This window comes from Lynx rufus, unplaced genomic scaffold, assembly GCF_022079265.1.
Source record: "Lynx rufus isolate CCGP_SWC_20201006 ecotype Redwood Valley unplaced genomic scaffold, mLynRuf1.p SCAF_14, whole genome shotgun sequence".
NCBI classification, from domain to species: Eukaryota; Metazoa; Chordata; class Mammalia; order Carnivora; family Felidae; genus Lynx; species Lynx rufus.
The window spans coordinates 26,242,599-26,266,270 of record NW_025814828.1 but is presented as its reverse complement, the minus strand read 5'-3'; the positions used below and the strand labels follow the sequence as shown (position 1 = coordinate 26,266,270).

Sequence of the window (23,672 nt, the reverse complement as noted above, 5' to 3'; positions counted from 1 at the left end):
CATTTGCTAAGGGAAGAGAGCACTGAGCTCACAAAGGGGTGAAGTTAAGACACGCAGACTTTCAGGAGGTAGCACATCCAGGTCTCACTCGTAAGGTGAGGTTTCTGGATTGTTAACAGGTTAATGTGCATCGGTCTGGTGGGGCATAGATGTTGAGGCTGAGGTGTTTGAAGATTATTCTGCTGGTCCTGGGGAAACCGGTGGAATTTGCCAGAAAGAAATTGATAAACAGGTATGTTTAGTAATTGAAAGGAATTTAGTCAGTATTAGAAAGAATTTCAAAGAATAGTGTTATAAGTAAGAAGGGAGGATTTTACTTCAAATGCTTAGAAAATTATAAAGCTGTCTTTAAATAAAAGGTGATAAATTCTTCATTTTTTTCCTCCACTCAAAATCTTCATTGAATTCTGTGACTAGGGAGGTATTGAAGAATATAACCCACATGAGAATCTACCCTGGTGGTTGGGCACTTTGCAGTCTTTTAGGTACTTATGGAGCATAAACAGATTTTCTTAGCATAAAAGGCATTTTCCCTAACCTAACCGTGGGCCCTGTGTTTACTGACCTATGGCTGTTGGATAATTCCTGCTAAGTAATTGACAGTATTTGAGAGACGAGAAATTTAAGCGTGTGATCCCCTTCCGTGTGTGCTGCCAGCCCTAGAGTAAAAGGAGGGACTATTAACAACGCATGGGCGAGGGACAGTTCTAGCTGGATGTTCAGACAGTGGCTCTCTCTTCACTGTGATCTTTCTTATCTGTGATACCTGTGAATACCTATCTCTTGGGATTTTTGTTAGGATTAAATAATACATAGTAATGAATTTATGTAGTACCCAGCAAATAGTGAATAGTCTTATAAGTGGTAGTTGGACAACACTGGAAAAACACACAGATGAGAACCATTTTGCAAAACTGTAGCTTTAGGAACATGTATAACATAAGGGTATGTTACAGAGGAAATTAATCCAGAAATAAAGCATGTAGTCAGAATTCCCTGTTGTTGATGGAGGCTCACTTGAGGCACCAGGACATAGTTCACAGAGTGTTCACGTAGGCTCTGGAGGCAGAATAGTTTTGGCAACCACTGGCTCTTCCGTGCATTTGATTTTCCCTATCTGTAAAAGGGAATTACATTTTAATATTGTCAAGACAAAGAGACAATATATGTAAAAGTGTTTGGCATGGAGTGAAGTGCTCAGTAAATGGCTGTCTTTGTCCCACTCACATGTGGGATTCCAGAAAAGAGAATCGTTTTGCGGGGTTTTTGTGTGTGTGTGTGTGCTACTAAGCTCCTATCTCTACCTTCAAGTTTGCAAATCAACTTCTTAACAAGCAGTGCATTAAAAAAAAAAAAAGTGTGTACCTCGGGAGCCTGAAATGCACATTGGTTACCAGCTACAGGTTGCAGTTGTAGAATTTAGAGAAAGAGTGAAATGATCTAAGGAGGGCACAAGTGCCAGATGGCCTCAATCTGTTCTTTGCAAAGCATTGTGTTTTTGTGTGAGAGAAAAGAGAATCGGAAGGGTCGGCCAGCTAAATGGTAGGGATATTAAGTACTTTGAGAGTTTTGCGATAGAAATGTTTTAGCTTTTTGCTGTTAGGGTTCAAAGATGAGACAGTTTCATGGTGGAGGGGAAAATGCAAGTTAAACCTTGAAGGATAAATAAGGTTTCATTAAGCAGAGAGCTGCCAGTTCCCCCTCACCCAAGTTTTTCCTCTCCTTCATCTTGTTCTAAGCGGGTTTTTGGACTAACTGACATTTTACAGCCCCAGATGCATAATGAGGGCCAAGCCACCAAACAACAGTGGTCGTCAGCCTTGCTCTCTGTGATAACAACTTCTTCAAGTGCTCAGTTGACTTAAGGTATTTCTGCCACCTTCTGAAAAAAAGCTGAGAATTTTTGACTTTGTCAGATCTTTTACAACGACTCTAAATTACACACAGCCAATCTTGAAAGTCCTCCTCGAAAATACAGTGCACTTGTTTACAAATGGTACTGACTTTTCAGAAATAGCTCCCCCACCCCTTGGTTTCATCAGAAGCTATGAAAAAGGACCTAAGAATCTTACAGGGAAGTTATTTCTTTAGGGAATTCTGGTGGTTCTCCTGTCTTTGGAAATGATCCTGTTGACTAGAGCTGCTGGTATTCTTACAAGGAAATGTGCTCGTAGCCTCTGGACTATCAAGTGTATTCTAGTATTTCCATAGTTACTTATGTAGCTTCACTATTTAGGACCATTGTGTCTGCAACACCCCCCTTCCTCCTGCACCTTCATAGGAAGATTCAACTCGTTTAGGTACTTGACTTTCCGGGTAAGATTCTACAAAGAATGAGTTTTTTTTTACATACTCCTAGCACTGATCCAAGGGCTTTATCTTTAGTGAAAATGCCCACGTATATTTTAAACTCTTGATATTGCCTGGTAGACAAGGTATAAGCATTTTATGTGGTAATGTCCTGTGTTTTGCAGATAGGAAAGAGGCAGTCGTTAATAAATATTTCTGAATGACTTTCGTGTTCCCACAGCGGTGTAAGGAATTGTAGCTCTTATTATATTGTGTTCTATCCCTTATTTTAAAGGTTTCATACTCGCGAATGTAAGGGGCAGTGCCAGTTATTCCGAGAACACCTCCAGTGTGAGAGCTTGTATTATTGTAAATGGAGAGCCTTTTTGCTCATTTTTCTTGACTCTTATATTAACATGGTGTGTAGAAAAATACAGGTTTTTAACAACTTCTGTCCTAACAGATATTCATCTTTTACCGTATATAGCTCAAAGCACATTAGTAACTGAGTTAATATCTGGGCTGTGGTGAACGCTTTAGTCCCTATGCCTCTGGAATTTAAAACCTCAATTATTTTTTTCCTGTATATATGTAAAGAACCTTAGAAGGTCAGAGGAAGTCAAGTCTTCCAGAAAACTTGAACTGAAGAATAGAGCATTCTTTACATTTGTCTCATGTATGCCCCTGAAACGCCTAAGGGGGGAGTAGGTTGGGCTGGAAGTCAATGAAGAAGGAAAGGAAGTTGGAGGCAGAGTGGAGCCCACTTGGTTGATGTAGGAGAAAAAGTGTGTTTAAATCCTGGTTCTACCACTTCCTTTCTTCGATAACCTTGGAAAAGTTTTAGGTCTTCTTGGGGCATCGCCTTCCTCATTTATAAACTGGCGATGGTTGCCCTGGAAGATGGTGGTGAGGAACGAGTAAGAAACCTCTGGTGAACAGTGTCTGACACTCCACATTAATTTAACTTAGTACTGTGGTCATTTCTACAAGCCTGGACGAGACTACAATCGTGGACATTGCTTGTTTTACAGATTGGTCCTCATAGCTTCCCTTACCATGCTCTGTGATTACAATGCACGTTTTGTGTTTATGTGGCCATACTGATGTCCCCATTTTACCTGACTGTTCCTTTCAGCGTTTAGGACTTCTTCAGCGTGCCCTCTTTTGGACTAAGGCCATATTCTTGGTAATAACCAGTCAGAACGATTAACGTGAATAGCAGTTCTTAAATGTTGGGCTTGATAATGACTTTCCCACAATTGCTATTTTGGGTCCTTTCTTACTAGCCTGAGGAAATGACAAGATTGAGAAGCATGAACAGACAACTCCAGATAAATGTTGACTGTACACTGAAAGAAGTTGACCTCCTTCAATCTAGAGGTATAGACTTGATTATTTGGTAAACCATAAGTAATAGTGTGGTGTGTTAAGCTGCTTAAATAGCCATCATTTTGGTTTTACAGATTTAAGAGACAGTTTTTATCCATTATAATCCTGGTAAAGAGATCCCTCTGCTCCATGGCCATACATTTGGGGGATCCAAGATAGTTTTACTTGGGCAGTTTCATCATTAAGTTTTTATCGTTTAGACTGTTCCGTGTTGTTACTCTGCGTTTCTCCTGTTTTAGTCCTTTACTGTGAATATTTTATATTGATGGGTCTTAATTATAAAACTTACTAGATTGATGTGTTACTCATCGAAAGTATCTGTAAAAATCAGGAATCATGTATCCGACTATCTGATTCCTCAGTTTTAAAAGAAATTCCATGTCCTTTTTGTGTATCCATCACATGAAAACATCCAGCTACGTTTTATACTTTCTGGATTTTGAGGTTCTTTTCTGGTTTGGCTGTTTTATAGAATTGTATTACGGTAGAAGCTCTCTTAACTGACTCTCGTGTACCCAGCTCCCCGGGCCGGAGGTGTTCATTCCCCCCACGAGATACCTGCTCCGAGTCCGCAGCCGCTGCGCACTCCTGAGCGGGAGGCCACACACCGGCCTGTGCCTGTCCTGTTGCTCGTAGCAGTTCAACGGTCTGCTCCGCGGGAGTTAGTCGTGCCCTTTCCCTCGCCTGTATATGCCATTTCCTGTATTTCTCTATTCTTTCTTGAGCTCACATGAACGCAGGAGGATCTGCTCTTCCTATAAAAAAAACCAAAGGCAGATCGCTAAAAAAAGAAAAAAGGCAGGAGGAGGTCTGCGAGCTAGTTACCGGTGAAAACTGCCCAGGGTTAAGGGGATAAGTCATAAAAACCTCAGAGGCTTCTCTTCCGTTACTCAAAATAAGACAAAATTGTAGATTCAGCGTTCGGCGCAGTAGCCTGCCGCCTCTTTTGGTGGTTCTGGTGGCACACGGTCACACTCTGTTGTTGACATGGTGTTTGGGGCTGCTTTTGGGCTTCTGCAGCACAGGTGAGGGCTGCCTCCAGACTGTCACAGGTCCCCCAAGCCTGACACGTTTATTCCCCGGACCTTACACGAGAAAGAGTTGGCCCATTCCCCTGGGGGACCTTAGAGGTGTACAGTTTATGTAAGAAGGACCATAGAAAACTTTTTAGTCAACACACACTAAAGTCTTGTGCCAACATGGAAGGTGACAAGTCATTTTTCTTACAACGTCTGATTCAGCCCCTCCACTTTTACCACCACTTCCTTTTCTTAATTATGGCAGCTAAGAGAGCTTCTACTATATTTTAAGAGTATTATAATAACGTACCCTGTTGCCGTGTTTAGGCAAGATGTAAAAGATAGGGAACAGTCTGAATAGAAGCAAATTTGAATGTGAAAGGTGCACAGTCTGGTCCCCTACCCTTCACTTTTCCCCCCAAGGTAATCCTAGAGACTCCTTGCTTTAAGCCCTGGAAGAATTGCTGTGTGGGGGGTGGGGGGTGGATACTAAGTATTGTCACTGTTTTGAAAGACTACGTCCATGTTTTTGGCTGGGGTGTTTTTTTGAAGCAGAACAAGGAACACTGAAACGGTTGGTTGGGACATTTGTAGTAAGCCTTATGAGACCTAGAAATTAAAACATCAGCTGTAACTTAATTGAGGAAATACATAGGCAGCATCTTACAGCATTGTGGCTTTCATTTGTCTTCCAAATGCAAAAACGCATTTGTGATAAAACCTGCAAGGGAAAGCACTATTAAGGTTTTAGAAGCAGAGAGCTGGGTTTTTGGTCTTCATTGGGCCACACACAGCTCTTTTTGGTGCTGAAGTGTTTCTAAATCCCCTTTCATAAGGGGTCCAAATATATCCATTTTATACTGAATGCTACTCTTCCATACTCCGGAAAAACTTTAATGTTGGCAAACTTTCGTGGGGGCAAAATAATGTCTAGACATCAAGACATCCAATATATTTGAATTGTCAGTACCCTACAGCATTCTCTGTACCTCATAAGCAGGAGTAGTTTTGAACCTTCATTGGAATTGCGCAGAACAGGCAGATTACGGTGATAGGTTTGCAGAAGTCGAAGCGGGACCCAAAGCTGACAGTGGGTCACAACCTACCTTGGAGGACTCACGGCAGGAGGTGGGGCTGAAATAGACACTAGGCCAGGGAGTGAACATCCTGAGAGAGTTGAAAATTTTGTAGCAAGACAAAATTCTCAGGGATTGTCGTCTTTATTACTCTGAAATTGGCACCTTATTATCTTGGATAAATCTGTAGGCACCATTCAGTATTCTCCTTTTCTTCAAGATAAGAAAACTGTGAGCCGCTGCTACGGTAACTTGATTCCTCTTTGTAAATTTGTTTCACTTCTTCCACAGTTTACTTTATCATGGGTAACTTGTTAAGGTAAACCATGAATGGCATGAAAGATACCTTCTTTCTCACGGTTTGTTCATTAAAATCAAGAGTAACGCAAAATAGTTCAGCCATCCTTTTTCCTCATTGACCTCCCCTACGTGTATCACATACATAATCCTCCTGCAAGAGAGTAGCTTTGCAGTTAGAAAAATATCCCTTCAGGTGATGGTTTGTTGATCAACACTGATGGGGTAGTTTGCTTGGGTCTTTCCTCACAGTGATCAGGAAAACATTTTCAGTGGCAAGAGGATAGGAGTTTTGAACCCTGGAAAAGTTTCCCTTCTTACATATTTTATTTCTATATATTCTTTAACAAAAAAGCCAAATAGGAACAAGAGCCCTAAATGCATATGGTGATTTTATTTTCTTTATAGGAAACTTTGATCCAAAAGCCATGAATAATTTTTATGACAACATAGAACCTGGCCCAGTTGTACCACCCAAGCCATCTAAAAAAGGTGAGTAGGGAAATGCCACAGAGAAATAAGTATCAGAATGTTTAGCTGAAGAAATTTCCGTTAGCCAGATTAACTTTTCAGCACAAAAAAAGTTACCATAGTGATACTACTGTGCCACGTGTCCCCCATATTTTAATTTCTCAAAGGCACTACCAATTAGTGACTCCTGGAATTGTTGGTAATTAAGTGGGATATACCATTTAATTTTTTTAAGTGAAACAATATATAGCTAACATTGTAAAATGACTTAACCTCTGTCATAACTGTAATCCTAAACTCTAGGATCCTAGTTTAGATCCTAACTGTAATCCTTCTTCTAAAATAATGAGAACTTGAAAGGTCTTACCTGAGAATGCAAAGTTTGAGTTGTAGATCTAAGCCTCTTAAGTTAGGGATGAGGTGTTTTATTTATTTATTTTTTAATGTTTCTTTTTTGAGAGAGCTCGAGTGAGGAAGGGGCAGAAAGAGGAGCTGAAGCAGACTCCACACGGACAGGCTTGAGGCCACAGATCACAAGCTACTGAGCCAAGCAGGCGCCCCTAATTTTTTTTTCCATATTTACTTTTGAGAGAGGGAGATAGCCAGTCCGAAGCAGGCTCTGTGCTGTTAGTGCAGAGCCCGACCTGGGGCTTGCACCCACAAACTGTCAGATCATGACCTGGCCCACAATCCGTTGCTCAACTGACTGAGCCCCCCAGGCACCCTGAGAATGCCTTTTTTTAAATGACCAGTAGAATATTTACAAATCTTGTTAGACTTCCTACTCAGGAGGTAATGTATAAATTCTGTGCTAAATAACGTTACCTTGATTTTAGTTGAATAGCTTTCTATGTATGTATGTAGTGGATGACTACCAAGTATCAGGTTTGGCACTGTGACAACATTCTATACAGTTTCAAGTTGAAAGTCACTGAGTTACATTTTTAATCTAAATGGATAAAGTCATCAATGATATATATGGGTCTCTTTAAACTCGGTGTTGCCTGAGTATCTACTAAAGAAGTCTTACCTATTGGTAATCCAACAGACTTCAGTTAATTGATTTAAGGGCTGTTACCAAAGAATCACCCTATGTAACAGAATGCATTGACAAGTTGTTAATCTGGAAATAGCGACCAAGTTGGTGAGCGGTGTGTCCACCACGAGCCATCTCCGGTATGGTCTGAAGGGCCCACGGTAAATAACAGAGACACTCCTTATCCCTTGGGGAAATTTCAAGATTTTAGTGGTTATCTCTCGGGAGCTGGGCATTAAAGCGCTACCTCTCTTAAAAAAAAAAAAAAAAAAAACAAGAAGAAGTTGGCCTTCCTTAATTAATTATGTATGCATGTTGATTCATTTTTGAAAGAGAGAGAGCACAAGCCGGGGTGGGCGGACACAGAATCGGGAGCAGGCTCCCAGCTGTCAGCACAGAGCCCGACGCGCGGCTGGAACTCATAAACCGTGATGTCATGAGCGGAGCCGAAGTTGGATGCTCAACCGACTGAGCCACCCAGGCGCCCCTACCTTCCTTAATTTACTTTTTCATGTGAATTTATTTTTTAAATTTTTTTTTTTTTCCAACGTTTATTTATTTTTGGGACAGAGAGAGACAGAGCATGAACGGGGGAGGGGCAGAGAGAGAGGGAGATACAGAATCGGAAACAGGCTCCAGGCTCTGAGCCATCAGCCCAGAGCCTGACGCGGGGCTCGAACTCACGGACCGTGAGATCGTGACCTGAGCTGAAGTCGGACGCTTAACCGACTGCGCCACCCAGGCGCCCCACATGTGAATTTATTTTTACGAAAGAGACAGACGAGGGGCAGAGGGAGACACAGAATCAAAGCAGGCTCTGAGCTGTCAGCACAGATCCAGATGTGGGGCTCAAACCACGAACTGTGAGATCATGACCTAAGCCAAAATCGCATGCTTAACCCACTGAGCCACCCATGCATGCCAGGGAAGGCCAAATTCTTTGAGCAGTGTTTAGAAGGACATTTGTGAAGACACACTCAAGCCATGAAGATTAATGATCAGTTACCTAAAATTCCACCTTTAGGAAAGAATAAAGTCAAGGAGATTGAAAGGTAAATATAGAAAGAACACAAATTATCAAAATAGTAAGAGAAATAATGGTTATCCATTAACATAATAAGGGAATGTGATCAACATCTTTATGCCAGTAAACTCAGAACTTTATATGAAATGGACACATCTACCTAAACTGACAAGATGATACAGGATATATTAATAGCTGTCTATTAAAGAATTTGAATCCATTAACTCTATACCCAGATGCTTTCATTGGTACTTGAATTCTGTCAAACATTTAAGGAAAAGATACTACCAACCTTATGCAAATTTTTTGAGAAAATAGATGAGGAAGGATAGCTTCTCAGTTTTTCGTTTGTTTTGGGTGTCATCAGCAGAGCCTTGATTCCAAAACCTGATAAAGGTATTATCTACTCACCACCCCCCACACCCCTAGAAAAAAACCAGAATTACACATCAATACCCCCTCCAGAATTTAAAGCAAAAAAAAAAAAAAAAAAAAAAAACAACGTAATTTTCACCATACATAGAAAGGATAATGGATCATGACCAAGTTTCTTTTAGCTCAGGAATGTGCTATCAGTAAAGGAGAAAAAGTTCATGCTCCTTTTACTAGATATAGGAAAAAGTCAGCCCCTATTCCAGCTATAGGGAGACTAAAACACAACTCTTAGAACTAATAAGTGCCTTTAACAAGGTCTTGGGATGGAAGGTGAATCTACAAGAACCCTATTTTTATGTACCAGCAAACAAGTCAAAAATGAGAAATAAATTCAACACCAGTGATAGATGTTGAAAACTACAAAACATTGCCAGAAGAAATTAGGGTAATACACCATGTCTGCAGTTAAATCACAAGTGGGAAACTTATTCTTCCCCTAGTCATTTGTACTTATACCCATTTTAACTGTACTGGGCAAAAGTAACAAACTGATTCTGAAATTCATACCTTATTGCCTAAGACATAGAATACTCAAAACAATCTCTAAAAAGAATGTAATTGGAAGTCTTAGCCCTAACTAATTTCAGGACTTAATATAAAGCTACAGTCATCGTAGTATGTTAATGGCATAGGGATAAAAAGTAGATAGAGAATAATGGAGAGCCCAGATAGAGACCCTCACTTACACTGCCAGATTTTGACAAAAGCACCAAAGCAGTGAAGGGAGAAAGGGAAGTCTTTCCAGCAACTAATTCAAGAACCTGGTTAACCATATGGAAAAATAACCCAGTTTTGATCCTTACCTCTTACTATACACAGAAATGTAAGATGGGTCATACATAATGTAAGTGTCAGTGCTGAATTACAGAGATTCCAGAACAAAACCTAACATATACTTGCAACTTGGGTTTAGCTAAGAATTTTGAGCAACACAGCAAGAATAGTTGGTACACTGGCCTTCGTTCAAGTTGAACATTTCTGCTTGTCAAGACGCACTGTGAAGAAAGTGAAAAGGCAAGCCATGGACTGGGACGAAATATTGAAAACCTACCCGGTTAAAAAAAAAAAGTGGTATCTAGAATGTATCGAGAACCTCTATAGCACAGTAATAACAAGACAAGCCATGGGCATCTATCTGGGTGGCTCAGTTGCTTAAGCGTCTGATTTTGGCTCAGGTCACCATCTCACAGTTTGTGAGTTCAAGCCCTGCATCCGGCTGTCTGCTGTCAGCATAGAGCCTGCTTGGGATCCTCTGTCTCTCTCCTCCCCCACGTGCTCAGGCACACGCGCACATACTCTCTCTCAAAAATAAACGGGGAAAAAAAACTTAAAAGGCAATCCAGTTTTACGACGATCAAAACATTTGAGTCAACACTTCACAAACATATATAAATGGCCTAGTAAACACATGAAAACGCTCAACTTGAATAGACATTAAGAAAATGCAAATTCAAATCCTTAGATTCCTAAAGAACGAGGTCTAAAACATTAATGAGAATGTAGAGCGATCAGAATTCTTACATTTCTGGTACAAGTTAAAGATGGGGTGACCATTTCTTGTAAAAGCACACCTTGATTCACCTGCCCTGTAGCCCATCAACTCTACTTCTAAAAATTTATCCAACGGAATTTAAAACCATGTCCACAATGTGGCTTGTAGTAGAAGATTCACAGCGAATGTGTTCAGATTGAGCAAACACTGGGAACAGCCCAAGTGGCCCTCAGCAGGTGAGTGGATAAACCGACTGTGCTGTATTCACATGAGGGAATACCAGTCAGCAACACAAATCAACTCTTTTCACACACGACGTGCAGAAACCTAAGCGACATAATGCTGAAAGAAATAAAGCAAATCCAAAAGAATACATACTGTATGATTCTGTTTACATGCTGCAATTCATACACTAAATTAGTTTATATTAAAAAACAGAACAGCTTTGGTCTCTGGGAGTGGAGGTTGGGGATTACCTGGGAAAAGGCATGGGAGGATTTTGTGGGCTAATGGTAATGTCTTGATAGGGATTCGGATTATTGAGGTGTATATGCAATTTTCAAAAGTACTCAGATGGCACGCTTACGGTATGTGTATTGCACTCAGTTTTACCTTAAACACTCACAAAGAAATGAGGAAAATGTCTTGACGTCACGTGGTAGGTCAGCTGCCAGGAGCCCGAAGAGTGTTCTAGCAGTGGTCCTATCGGTGTTGCAGACCGGTCATTGTGCCTCTGCCTTGGAGACCAACAGCATATACTTGAGGTGGGAAGCTCCTGTTTTGCTGGACTACTCAGCTAGGAATATCGTTAGGATGCCGTAATATCCAGCTTCACGTGACTCTAAGTACCTTTACTAAGGCGGCTGTATTCCTTGCAGCTTTGAGTAGTCCTCACAGTGAGCTGTAATTAAATTCCAACTGCAGTCAACTTCAAAGTATGTATCCAATAGTCAGTAGGTATATGGATCATTTACATAGGTGCTTGATGCTCCCTCACGCTTACCCCAAGTGGCTTATCCTAGTCTACATACGTTTGTTTTTTCTGTTAACGTTTATTTATTTTTGAGACAGAGAGGGACAGAGTGCGAATAGGGGAGGGGCAGAGAGAGAGAGAGGGAGACACAGAATCCAAAACAGGTTCCAGACTCTGAGCTGTCAGCAGAGCCCGACGCGGGGCTCGAACTCACGGACCGTGAGATCATGACCCGAGCCGAAGTCGGACGCTTAAATCCAGGCGCCCCTACATACAGTTTTAATACAAAGTAGACTAGAAAACTAACATCCTCACTAGAAATGAATTTCTACTTGAGAAATCCGATTGAGCTTTCATTAGATATACTGTTGGTGAGAACATACAATGGCACTAGTGTAATAGTGTCCTGTTATGTACCCTACCTTGTAGTTTTTAAACTTACTAAAAAAAACAAAAGGTGAACCGTGTGTTCATTTTGAGAGAGAGAGAGCACACACGCGCACACCTGGGGGAGAGGCAGAGAGAGGAGACAGTTGTAATGAAATGTGATGGATAGCACGGAGCCTGACTCAGGGCTCAGTCTCCGGAACCATGAGATCATGACCTAAGCTGAAATCAAAAGCTGTTTGGTTTTCTCTATGAAGTCAGGTGTGTTGTCTTCTAAGCGTTCACATTTCAAAAACTAAATTGGCCTCTTCTCAAAAACATTTATGTACTTTAAGGTAGATTTTCCTGCAGTGCCACTTAAGATAAAATATAAATAACTGACAGAACTGGTTTATTGGCTAAAATAAATGTCTTGGCATTCTTACATGTATAAATCCAAGTGGAATATGGATGTTTATCTGAATAGGAAGTATGATAATAAAAAGAGAATGAGGGGCGCCTGGGTGTCTCAGTCTGTTAAGCATCCGACTTCTGCTCAGGTCATGAGCTTGCGGTTCGTGGCTTCGAGCCCAGCATCAGGCTCTGTGCTGACAGCTCGGGGCCTGGAGCCTGCCTTTGGATTCTGTGTCTCCCTCTCTCTGCCTCTGCCCTGGTCACAGTCTGTCTCTCTCGGGGGGCGAGGAGGGGGGGGGGGGCGGGAAGGGAAGGAAGAAAAAGAAACCTAAGGAAAAAGAAGGAGACCAAGAACCCTTTTTGGACTGAACTTTGTAGCGAAGCATTTCCATGTACATGTAAGCTTCTCAGCTGCCTTAGAAAGTCCTCCCCAACCTTTCATTGGTAACACAGCCGTGAGAGCACTGACCTTGTCATCCCATGATTTGAGCCCTGGTCCTGCTTATTGCGGCCACCTGACCTTGTTCAGGTCTAGTCTGTGCACCGGAGAGGCGATCAGTCCAAATCCTCATTAGTTTATGTATTTTACATGGCTGTCCTAAGGGTCTATGAGAGTAGTAAGCATATGACACTATAAAAGTGCTTTAGAAGCTTAAGAAATGGAAGTTTATAGTATTCTTTGGAGCCTAAGGAGACCATTTAGTCTGCTTTTGTTTACGCTGATAGTGGAGTAAATACCTAGGCACCAGGCTTAGGATTCAGGGGCAGTAATTTCCAAAGGTGGATCGTACTAGGGGATTGCCTCTGGGCTCAGAACTAATCAGAAAATGCCAAGATCCTTCTTTGGTTTCTAAGGGCAGATAACACAAAGGACTGCTTCCGAATAAGGTGGGCATTCACAGAAACAGTGTTCTAGCAAGGGATGCCTGCAGTCCGTACTACTCTCAGTTGGTGCTGATTTTTCAATCACTGCTCTTCTTATTAATTATGAAGTACTGTAGCTTACTGTTATTACTGTAATGGATTCTTCGGCTAGCCTTACAGATCATGTGCTTTCAACCCATGATTTTCTAAGAACTGTTGCTTAATCAGGCTGTTGGCTCAAGTATCACCTCCCAAATTTTGCCTTCACGTGGACCTTTAATTACTCTCACCGAGTTTACACCAGGAAAGTGGAAAGTGGTGAAATGAGACATTTACTGCAAGTAATTGTAGAGGCTGGAAAAGCTCGAAAGAGCCACGGTTCTACATAGGTTGTCGAAGCAGTATGAAATCGGGCACGCACCCTGACCTGACCGCGGACGCTGACATGAAGTCATAGGGTAACTATTCAAGTGTGCGTGTCCCATGACAGATCCTTGGGAGCCTGTCCACTCTTCTCATGAACGGCTTTAATCCCTTTCCTACTGGCTTTGCTTCTTTTCATGCAGACTCATCAGACCCTTGCACAATTGAGAGGAAAGCCCGGAGAATTAGCGTGACCTCCAAAGTACAGGCAGACGTCCATGACACCCAGGCAGCAGCTGCAGATGGTTTGTACCTGTGTGTCCGGAGTTTGTGCACAACGTCCAAACACACGTGTTCACCCACGTAGAGTTACCACAAGGAAAGGCCTTTTTTTTTCCGTTTAGAAAATTATTCTCTCCCAGTGCCTGGCTGGCTCAGGCCACGGAGCATGTGACTCTTGACCTCAGGGTTGGCAGTGTGACCCCCACATTGCATGTAGAGATTCTTAATAAAAAAATTAAAACTCATCTTCTCTGATGAGTTTCTAAGGCTGCGCTGCCCAATAAAAATACAACACAAGCTAGATATATTAAATTTCCTATGTTAAAAAGTGACATTAGATTATTTAGTATGTACAACATATTTCAGTAGCAAGTCCACATAAATTATGAAATATTTCATGTTATTTCAAACAGTCTTTGTAATCTGGTGTGTTTTTTTTGTTTGTTTTTTTTATTGATTTTGAGAGCCTGCACGAGTGGGGGAGGGGCAGAGAGAGAGGATCCCAAGCAGGTCTCCACACCGTCATTGCAGAGCTTGGAGCCTGAGCCCGTCACGGGGCTTGAGCTTACAAACTGTGACTTCGTGACCTGAGCCAAAATCCAGAGTCGGATGCTTAACCGACTGAGCCACCCAGGTGCTGCCGTCTGGTGTACGTTTGGCAGTAAGAGCGCATCGAAGTGGCCGCTTTTTAAGTGGCTAGTAGTCCACCACATTGGATGGATTGCTTGACTTCTTGGGGCTGCTGAGTGGCTCACAGTTGGCTAAGCATCTGACTTCTACTCGGGTCATGGTCTCACAGTTCGTGAGTTCCAGCCCCACGTCGGGCTCTGTGCTGACAGCTCAGAGCCTGGAGCCTGCTTCGGATTCTGTGTCTCCCTCTCTGTCTCGGCCCCTTCTCACCTCTCATTCTGTCTCTCTCAAAAATAAAGGTTAAAAAGATTCTTTTAAAAATCACTTTTTGAGGGCCCCTGAGTGGCTCTGTCGGTTACTTGTCTGACTTTGTCTCAGGTCATGATGTCACAGTTTTGGAGTGAGAGCCCCTTATGGGGCTTTCTGCTGTCAGTGTGGAGCTTGCCTTGGATCCTCTGCCCCTCCCCCAGTTGCTCACATGCATGTGCTCTCGCTCTCTCATAAATAAACATTTAAAAAAGCTTTTTTTAATTACTTTTTTATAACCCCTCACTGCAGTTTTCTCCTGCTTCTTGAATTTTACCTTGGGATTCAGTTGAAATAAGGGTTCTAAAAGTATTGTATATATATGAGTTTATGCAAGTATTTTACTTGACTATTACAGAAGTAGGGGAAAAATCCCAGCCTAAGAACCAACCAAACATGAAAGTACCTTGTACTTTATTGTACTTAAAAAAAAAAAAAAAAAAAAAAAAATCCTCTTTTACCATTGGCATATTTCCCATTAGGGAAAAATGAGTTTTTGTCTTTGGGTAGAAGTTATTTACCAGTTTTGAAGTTTTTACTAGCATCCTTTTAGGCAATTTGTTTTCTATATTCTAATGAGTATATTATAAACATTGATTTAACTTTTGATTTGTGTGATTTGTGAAGATGGTTATTTGTATGGAAGTTTGGCCTCTTCAAATTAAACTTTAAAAAAACCCTGCTCATTTCTAAATGGGTTGATCTCTACGTGCAATGTGGGGCTTGAACTCAGGACCCCGAGATCGAGTCACATGCTCTTCTGACAGAGCCAGCCAGGCACCCCTAAAAATAATGAGTCTTAAAGGAAAAGCCTATTTACTTCAGTTCTCTTTTTAAGTTTTTATTTTCTAGGAGTCTTGAAAGATTTTGCTTCTTACACAGGCCATAGCAAGAAACGATTTCACAACTGTAAATCAAATGAAAACAGACATCTAAAATGTCTTTTGGGTTTTAGATGCTTCTATTTCAGCAGTACTTCCTTGGGATGAAATGCACAGTGTCTTACCAATAGTAATTCTAAATTAGGTGCCTTTTAACTATTTTGGTAAGTCAGTTGAGAGTGATTGATTCCAAATTCAGTCATGGTGGTCCTGAAGGGGAGAATATGGCACCATAAAATAGGCCATTTTTGGCGTCAAGATTTATTGTAAGAAACTGCAAAGGCAGGAGAAGCTCTGACGACAGAATAGAAGTTACCCTTTTGTCAGGAACAGTTACATGTACACTTACCACTCCCCCTCACTCGTTCGTTCATACATTCATTCATTCCATTCATTGATTCATTCTCAAGTTAGTTAACATACAGTGTAGTTTTGGCTTCGGTAGAGCCTAGTGTTTCATCTCTTACATACAACACCTGTTGCTCGTGTCGAAGAGTGCCCTCCTTAGTGCCCTTCACCCATTTACAACCCCCCCCCCTCGCAACCCTCAGCTTGTTCTCTGTATTTAAGAGTCTCTTAACCATTGGCCTCCTCTCTGTTTTTATCTTATTTTTCTTTTTCTTCCCCTTTGTCCATCTGTTTTTTCTCAAATTCCACACATGCGTGAGGGTGACCTTTATAAAGGCAGTCTCCACTTAGAGGAGTCTCCTTGTCTGTACCAGAGAGAGCCTTGTGACTGAATCAAAAGAATGGTTATCAGTGGAGAAAGGACGGGACTTTCGCCTAGGGAATAGACCCCTATTTCCCGTGCTTGTCAGATAACCTCCTCTAACAGGCTTCCCCTGCCCTCCCTCTACCATTTTGCTTGGTCTTAAGCTGAAGATGATATTTAAACGGCCGCTTGGCCCCCTTTGGGGAGTTAGTTTTCCTAGGTCTCTGCCCTGATATGTGAGGTACACACGTTGATGAACTTTGTTTTTTCGCTTGTCTTTTTTTACCTGGGGTGGAGGGGTCTCTGTCAAGAACTCAGAAAGATAAAGGGAAAGTTATTTTTTCTTTTCCTATAGTATTCAACAAGAGAAGCCCCAAGTAGGCTGCCGAACCCAGTGGTTTTCTGTTCTCTTGTCAAGCTAACAGCTCCTTCTTGGGTGAACCTGAGCCCTACTATGACCATTGGAAGGTTCGGGTCTGAAACTCCGTTCTACCTGTTGGGGAATGAATGTTCACTGCAGCCATTTGTCAGGAAAGGCACATTGCTAACACCAAGTCAGGTCATTAATTTCCAAAAGAATATACACTTAACCCCAAATGGTGGCTGATTAAAGCCTTTCATCTTAGTTTGTTACCTGCTTAGGAAGGCTGCTGACTTTAGATCTTCACCTCCTTTCCAGTTCACAGTGAGGATTTGGACTGTTTTTTACAGGTAGATTTTTCCCAGCCTCCTGAGTTGCTCCGGATTCCAGGGTCAGTTCTGTCTAGAGGTCTCTAGCCTCCTGCTCCCAGATACCACGTTCAGTAGGGATGTTCCTCAACAAGCAGAATTTCCAAAGTAACTGTAGAAGACAAAAGCCTTTTTGAACACAAGGCCAGAGGGAGTGAGGCCCTAAGAGGAATCTAAGGTTCAAGTGTTTATAAAGAAAATCCTGAGGACCAACCAAGGGTTGCCAGCATTTTATATGGCCACATAGACTGCCCCCCCCCTTTTTTTTTTTTTGAGAAAGCAAGCACTCGCACCAGTGGGAGAGGGGCAGAGAGAAGGGGGGGGGAGAGAATCCCAAGCAGGCTCTACACTGTCAGTACAGAGCCCGGGTGGGGGGGGGGGGCGCTTGAACTCAAGAATCGTGAGCTCATGACCTGAGCCGAATTAAGAGTCTCACGCTTAACTGACCGAGCCACCCAGGCACCCTCAGATATGTCCATTTTGAAAAACTATATCTGAAGGAAATTATAATGCCAAAGAGGTAGGAAAGAAGCTAAGGATCAAAAATAATCTTATTTTGAATGAGTTTAGCTTTTATGAAAACCTGTGGAGTCTCTCTTTTTACCATTCTGATTAAAACTCTGCATGCATACTGTGAGGCTGAAGGTCTCATGGGAGGAGGCCAGCCTAGCAGAGGTTGATGACAGTTTGGCTAGTACTGGGGGACGTCAGGGCAAACCGAAGGAGATGGTAAGAATCTCCCGTGTTCTGTGAGATTTCTCGTTTGGTTCATTTGGCTGCCACGTAGCGTAACTGCTGTTAGGATCATGAATGAGGAAGGTCATATGTACTGGGCTTCTGTTTATCTTCTTCTGAAAGCAAAAAAGTCAATTATGTTGAACAAAGTAGAATTTGTCTCATAAACCCGTTGAGCTGCCTGTGTCTAGTTGCTCCGTATACCAGCTGGCTTTCACAGGAGGTCAAGTAGCAAACTGCGCCCTGCCCCCCTTGTTTTCTCGTAGTGTTTCAGCTTGGATTATACCTGGCAATGTTCAGTCTGTTTTCTCTCTTCATCCTAACTTCCCTCAGAGCATCCATCCGGCTCCAAGCAGAGTCCTCGGACACAGCCCCGAGACGAGGACTACGAAGGGGCTCCGTGGAATTGTGACAGCTGCACCTTCCTGAACCACCCCGCCCTCAACCGCTGTGAGCAGTGCGAGATGCCGCGGTACACTTGAACTCCGATGGGTCCGCGTCAGTTCGAGAGTGAAACTTGGAGCCCCCACTCGAAGAAAAGAAAACCTTGGGAAGCTGTTCATCTGCCCAGCCTTTCCATGGCAGATTCCACGGGGGGAGGAGGAAGGACCCTGGAGCTGGTTGTGCTCACTAAAGGAAAAATGGGGAGTTCTCTTTGGTGGGGTTTTTTTTTGGTGGGGTTTTTTTTTTTTTTTTTTTTTTTTTTCCTTTCTTAACTCATTGCAGAGTGAGAGAGAAAGGGATACTTGAAACCGGGAAAGGATTCACTCCTGAAAGAATGTACACAGAGAGGGCAAGCGCTCTTCTGTGGAATCCCAATTGTTAAAGTTACTGCTGAGTAGCCCTTACTTTATAAACTAGAACTTTCAGTCATGGTGTGACCTGTTACAGTTTATCAGACAAACTGTGAATTCCCAGAGCAGACTCACCTGGTCACAGCTCTCTGGAAAACCCAGGTTCCCCATGCTTCTTCCCGGTGTTTCCTAGTAAAGAGAAGAACAGGAAAAAGCACCCACAACTTTTTTTTTTGGGGGGGGGGGCTAAGTAATAAGGGTATTTTTAATTGCTGCTTTTTTCAGAGGTAATTTCAAACACACAACGATAGTTCAAAATGTGATTTGTAACTGTCAGGAATGAGGCACATCATGCCCTTTGTTCCAGAGTACAATCAGAGGTGAGAAGATCCCTGTTGCTTGTACAGTAATTCATCAAGCTAAATCAACACTGGTAACTAAGACCTAATTATGCCACGATAGATACAATTTTTATGTTACTGCATGCTTTTATTAGGCCATTGGCTTTAAAAATAACAAGTCCTTACCAAGAACAATTTTATGAATGACCTTCTCATAAAACTGCGCTTTGCCAATAGCACAGTGAATGTATGCCAAATGTAAATCCATTCCAGAATCCATTTGGAAATCTTGAGCTCAGCTGCGGTTCTGTAAGAAATGTGTGCAGTCCATAGGGCCTTTTTTTTTCCTCCTTCCAATTTTGTGATGAATTCATGATGTTTACAGCACAGTGTTTTGTGCCACAATCCTAACTTAGCTGAAAAAAAAAATCACTATTAGCTGTTCAGTACAGATTTATTTGCACATGTTAATAAACCAGCGTGAGGGAAATTACAGTTGGCCGATGTCATCAAGTTGCATACTGTGTTACTTGGGAGGAGGAGAAGGCTGGTGAAGAAATGAGGTTAGAGAGAGGCGAGCGCAAAGGACTTGACAACTCAGAACTGTTTAAAGTTAACAGGGTGTATTCAGAGGTAATAATGAGTTTGTTCGGGTAGCTCAGGTGATACTAAAGCACTCCTTATTTGTGAAGCCAAAACTTTAGGGTATGAGTAACTGAAGAGAGAGAAAACCATGTGGCCCCCTAGGGTGCACCACTGGAAGACTGTTCATAGGACGTTTCTTTAAGGTCTCCGTCATTGAATTTCCTTCCTAGCTTAGAATTGGATTTTGGAATCTTCCCATCATTTGGGTGAATGTAAACGGCAATACGATCAGTAGGGCTTTGAATCCCGCAGGATGTTACCTGAGGCTCAGATTTTAGGAGTAGCCATCCTCGCATGCCACGTGCCCCCCTGTACACACGCGCGTGCACGCGCACACACACCCACACTCTTGAAGCTGTCATTGTATTGTAAGGTACCAGGGGTGTCGGGCAGACCTGGAAACACCAGCTGTCCCTAAATGCACAATGAAACCAAAGGCATCGTAACCCATCGCCATTCTCCCTCAAAATCATCGTTTCACCCTCTACCTACCGCTTTGCCAACGTCTCGTATGTGGAAAATTCCCAAAATAGCCACTCGTCTCGCCAAGTACCCGTGGCTCTGTGATTACACCGCTAAGACATCCCTCACTTGACTGCGGCAAGACTGTGAAAAGAACGGAGAGAAAGCAGATGGGCTTAAAAGCGTCGACCTGAAAATCGCCTTCTTTAAAAGCTTCTGTGACACTGGTGTCTGTCCGTCTCCAGCAGCCGTCTCTCAGTCCTTCTCTTGTGTAATATGCCAATGCCTTTGCCTTTGTATGGTTTCCTAGCTCTTCAGTGACGATCCACCCTGCTTGGTATTAAATAACAATTTAGGGGGAAAAATCTATATCCTGCTTGGTGTTCTAGCTCGAGGTTTACCAGTATTCTTTTCTTAGATATGCTCAAGTGGCAGCAGTTAACTGGGCACCTGTCCGTTCAGAATGAAAGTAGCATGTCTGGAGACAGTCGGATGCCGTATTGAAACCACGTAGGTGACTTTACAACTATTGCATGAACACACATCCAGGTTAATAAGCTGTCGTCATACGGTAGATGCATGGTTCCAGTCCTTTGGTGACCTATCTAGTCGATCGTTGTTTGCCCCTGCCAGGAAAAAGGAGAAGAAACCAGTCTCTGGGATAGGTGTAGACGGTGGGGTAGGAGGCATCAGAGATGGCTTTTCAAGAAGTTCCGTATGTGTTCATTTCTGGTTGGGCCCGAATTTCATAGGCCAAGTTAGGCTGCGTTCAGTTTTTAAAGGAAGCAAAATTGTTTTCCACGGACACATTTGAGCTCTTTAACTGTGTCCGCTCTCTAGACTTCCTGCCTCTGACCACTTTGAAGGAGGACTCGGTCAACTTTCAAGGTGCCTTTTGGAAAGGCCGTCCCGGTCAGACTGAAGCGCTTGCCCAGTCGGCCGGCGGCAGGAGGGCGGCAGGACGGCGGACGCCGGGCCGCACCTGTCCGCCTAGGCCCGCCGCTCTTCGCGTAGGCCGGGGCGCGGCTGGTTGCTGGCGAAACGTCTTTTTTCTTAAAACGTGTCTAGTTTGATGTATCTGGTAACACATAGACCTGACTATACGTTTTACACTATTTCATGGTTTTGTAAACTGGGTTTTTAGAAAGCACACGTGCTGTTTTGTTCCAAGTACATTGTCCCTTAACGTGTGGAGTAGGTCTTAAGAGTTTAAAGTGGTAATAGAGGAGCCAGAAACTTCCTAAGCATTGTAAAATGTTTGCATTGATAATGACCTTGTATGGGAGAGCAAAGAGGCAGGGGGTTTTAAACAGAAGAACTGCGTCGTAGGAAAGGTAGTTTTAGACGAGGAAAAGGAGGGGGGCAAAGTGTTGCTCATTTGTTTATTTCCCTGAATGAAGTGGGAAGTGTGATAGGCAGTTTAATTTTTAAGGAGCTGGTCTCAGTTTTAGTACTTTTTAATTATTAAAAAAAATATCGTTTCCTTCAATTTTGTCATCGTCTTGTCCCGATGATCTAGGGTTCATATCCAACTTTCTGTGGCAACTCAGTTTTCTATAGTATTTTAAAAGGTAACTGTAATGTCTTTGACAGTATAAACAAAAAAGCAAGAATATAAGGCATAAAAAAATTGTCCTTGGAAAACATCAGTCATGTATCCTGGAATGTGAAGATGTCCCTTCGTAGTTAAAGGGTATATTGGTATATCAGTCGAGCAAGAACCATGACCACTGAAATGTTACTATAAAAAAAAAAAATCAATAAATTGGGCACTGTCTGTTGCACCACTACTGTATCTTTTTGAAAGAATTGACAGAATTTTCTTAGTGTGAAAGTTAATTCTGATGATGTTTTCACATTCACTAGACCTGCCTTTTTTTTCTTTATTATTTGCATCCCCAAATATTTAATACAAGTAGAATTTTGCATGGCTTGGGCATTCAGAGATTAATAGGATGATGACTCGATTTTAGTTTCTAAAGCCATGAAAAGTTGCTTTGAGACTGAACAATTCTGAATTCTTATTTATAATGAGACCCAATGTCCATGGTTCCCTACTGTAAAAGAATTGATCAGTTTCTTCATTGAAACAGCAAGAACCTATTAAATCTTGTAAATACCATGTTTCTTTTAGGTTTCCGTGTATGCTGTGAATCATTATTTTGAGGTGAAATTGTACAAAGGCATTTTAAAAGGCTATGCATGCATCGTACTTCCAAACAGTACATATTCGGAAAGTCAAAGATTCCTGCAAAATAAATTAATAAACTAAAAGCAAACACTACATTCTGCTTCTTTTCTGTGTAGTTAGAAATGATTTACAGTATACAGTATCACACTCGACTGAAATAGGCTGTTGCAAAACCTCCTCTTCCGATTCCTCCGTTAATACCTGTAATAATGTTAGATTTCGTTAATTTTAGAAATTGGGTAGAAGTATATAAAAACCAACTTTATTTTAATAAAGTGGAATATGTTAGGAACTTACATTTTGCATTCTACTTCAATATATTACTTGCAAGATCCAGATTAAACAAACTTATCATTCCATAGCTACAGTGGACCCTTGAACGTTAGGGGTTTCATCTGCACAGGTCCTCTTACATGTGGGTTTGTGTCCTACGTCCAGCATAGTACTGCCCATGTGTTTTGTCTTCCTTATGATTTTCCTGTTTTTTCCTTTAGTCTAGCTTACTTTAACAATATAGTATATAATATATATGCAAAAGATGCAGTAAATGACTTACCATCTGTAAGGTTTCCAGTCAACAATCCACTATTAGTTTAAGTTTTGGGAGCCTCCAACGTTACCCACAAGATTTACAACCATGCAGGGCATCCATGCCCCCATGTTGTGCAACGGTCAGCGATAGCTTTTCAGAGGTCAGCAGTCACAGAGGACGTGACCCTCCTCGTGCTAGAGTCTGTAGTCAACCTTCCAACGTCTACACAGAAATCACGGATCAATTCTAATCTTTTCAGTAAGCATATCTGAAAAAGTTTCTACTACGTTCTTTCAATATATGAAAATGTGTAAACCTACCCAAATACAGAAGAACTGTAGCATCATCCTTCATTCTGCTCATTACCCAGCTTCCAAAATTATCCCTATAAAAAGCAATTTTATTTCATCTGTATTCTTATCCCTCTAACCCCAGATTATTTTGAATCATATCCCAGGCATCGTAGCAATTCGTCTGTAAATACACGTTATTTTTTTTAAGTTTATTGATTTTGAGAAAGACACTGGGGGCAGGTCAGAGAGCAAGGAACGGAGAAAATCCCAAGCAGGCTGCACGTTGTCAGCGAGGAGCCTGACCCAGGGCTCCATCCCACCAACTCCGAGATCATAACCCGAGCAGAATGCCAAGAGTCGGATGCTTAATCGACTTAGCCACCCAGGCACCCCTGTAAATAAACTTTTTTTTTTTTTAACAGAAGCACCATATACTCCTATCATGTCTGACAAAATATTATCAAATATCCAGTGTTAAGTTTTCCAAGGAGCCTCACAATGGTTTTTTCAACAAGCATATTTAAATTAGGGCTTGTGTAGAATACTTGAAATTGTCTTTTCCATCTTGAGTCTGCATACGTGTTTTGTCTGCGTATCTGAAATCCTAAGGAAACTTTCTGTAACTATGTAC

General features: G+C 42.0%; 1 protein-coding gene across 8 annotated transcripts in view; it reads left to right on the top strand.

Moving 5' to 3' along the window:
• TAB3 (TGF-beta activated kinase 1 (MAP3K7) binding protein 3) overlaps positions 1-22,309 on the top strand; it is an 87,896-nt gene extending 65,587 nt beyond the window's left edge. For 4 of the 8 annotated variants that reach the window (XM_047076043.1, XM_047076044.1, XM_047076045.1 and 1 more), the window contains 4 exons: positions 3,576-3,669; positions 6,479-6,562; positions 13,712-13,813; positions 18,117-22,309. In XM_047076043.1, coding sequence (XP_046931999.1) covers positions 3,576-3,669; positions 6,479-6,562; positions 13,712-13,813; positions 18,117-18,265 — 429 coding nt within the window. In that variant the 3' untranslated portion in view covers positions 18,266-22,309. Of the gene's footprint in view, positions 1-3,575; positions 3,670-6,478; positions 6,563-13,711; positions 13,814-18,116 lie in introns of those variants that run through there. The other 4 variants (XM_047076047.1, XR_006961439.1, XR_006961438.1 and 1 more) reach the window with 4 other exon arrangements.
• The last annotated feature ends 1,363 nt before the right edge of the window (positions 22,310-23,672 follow it).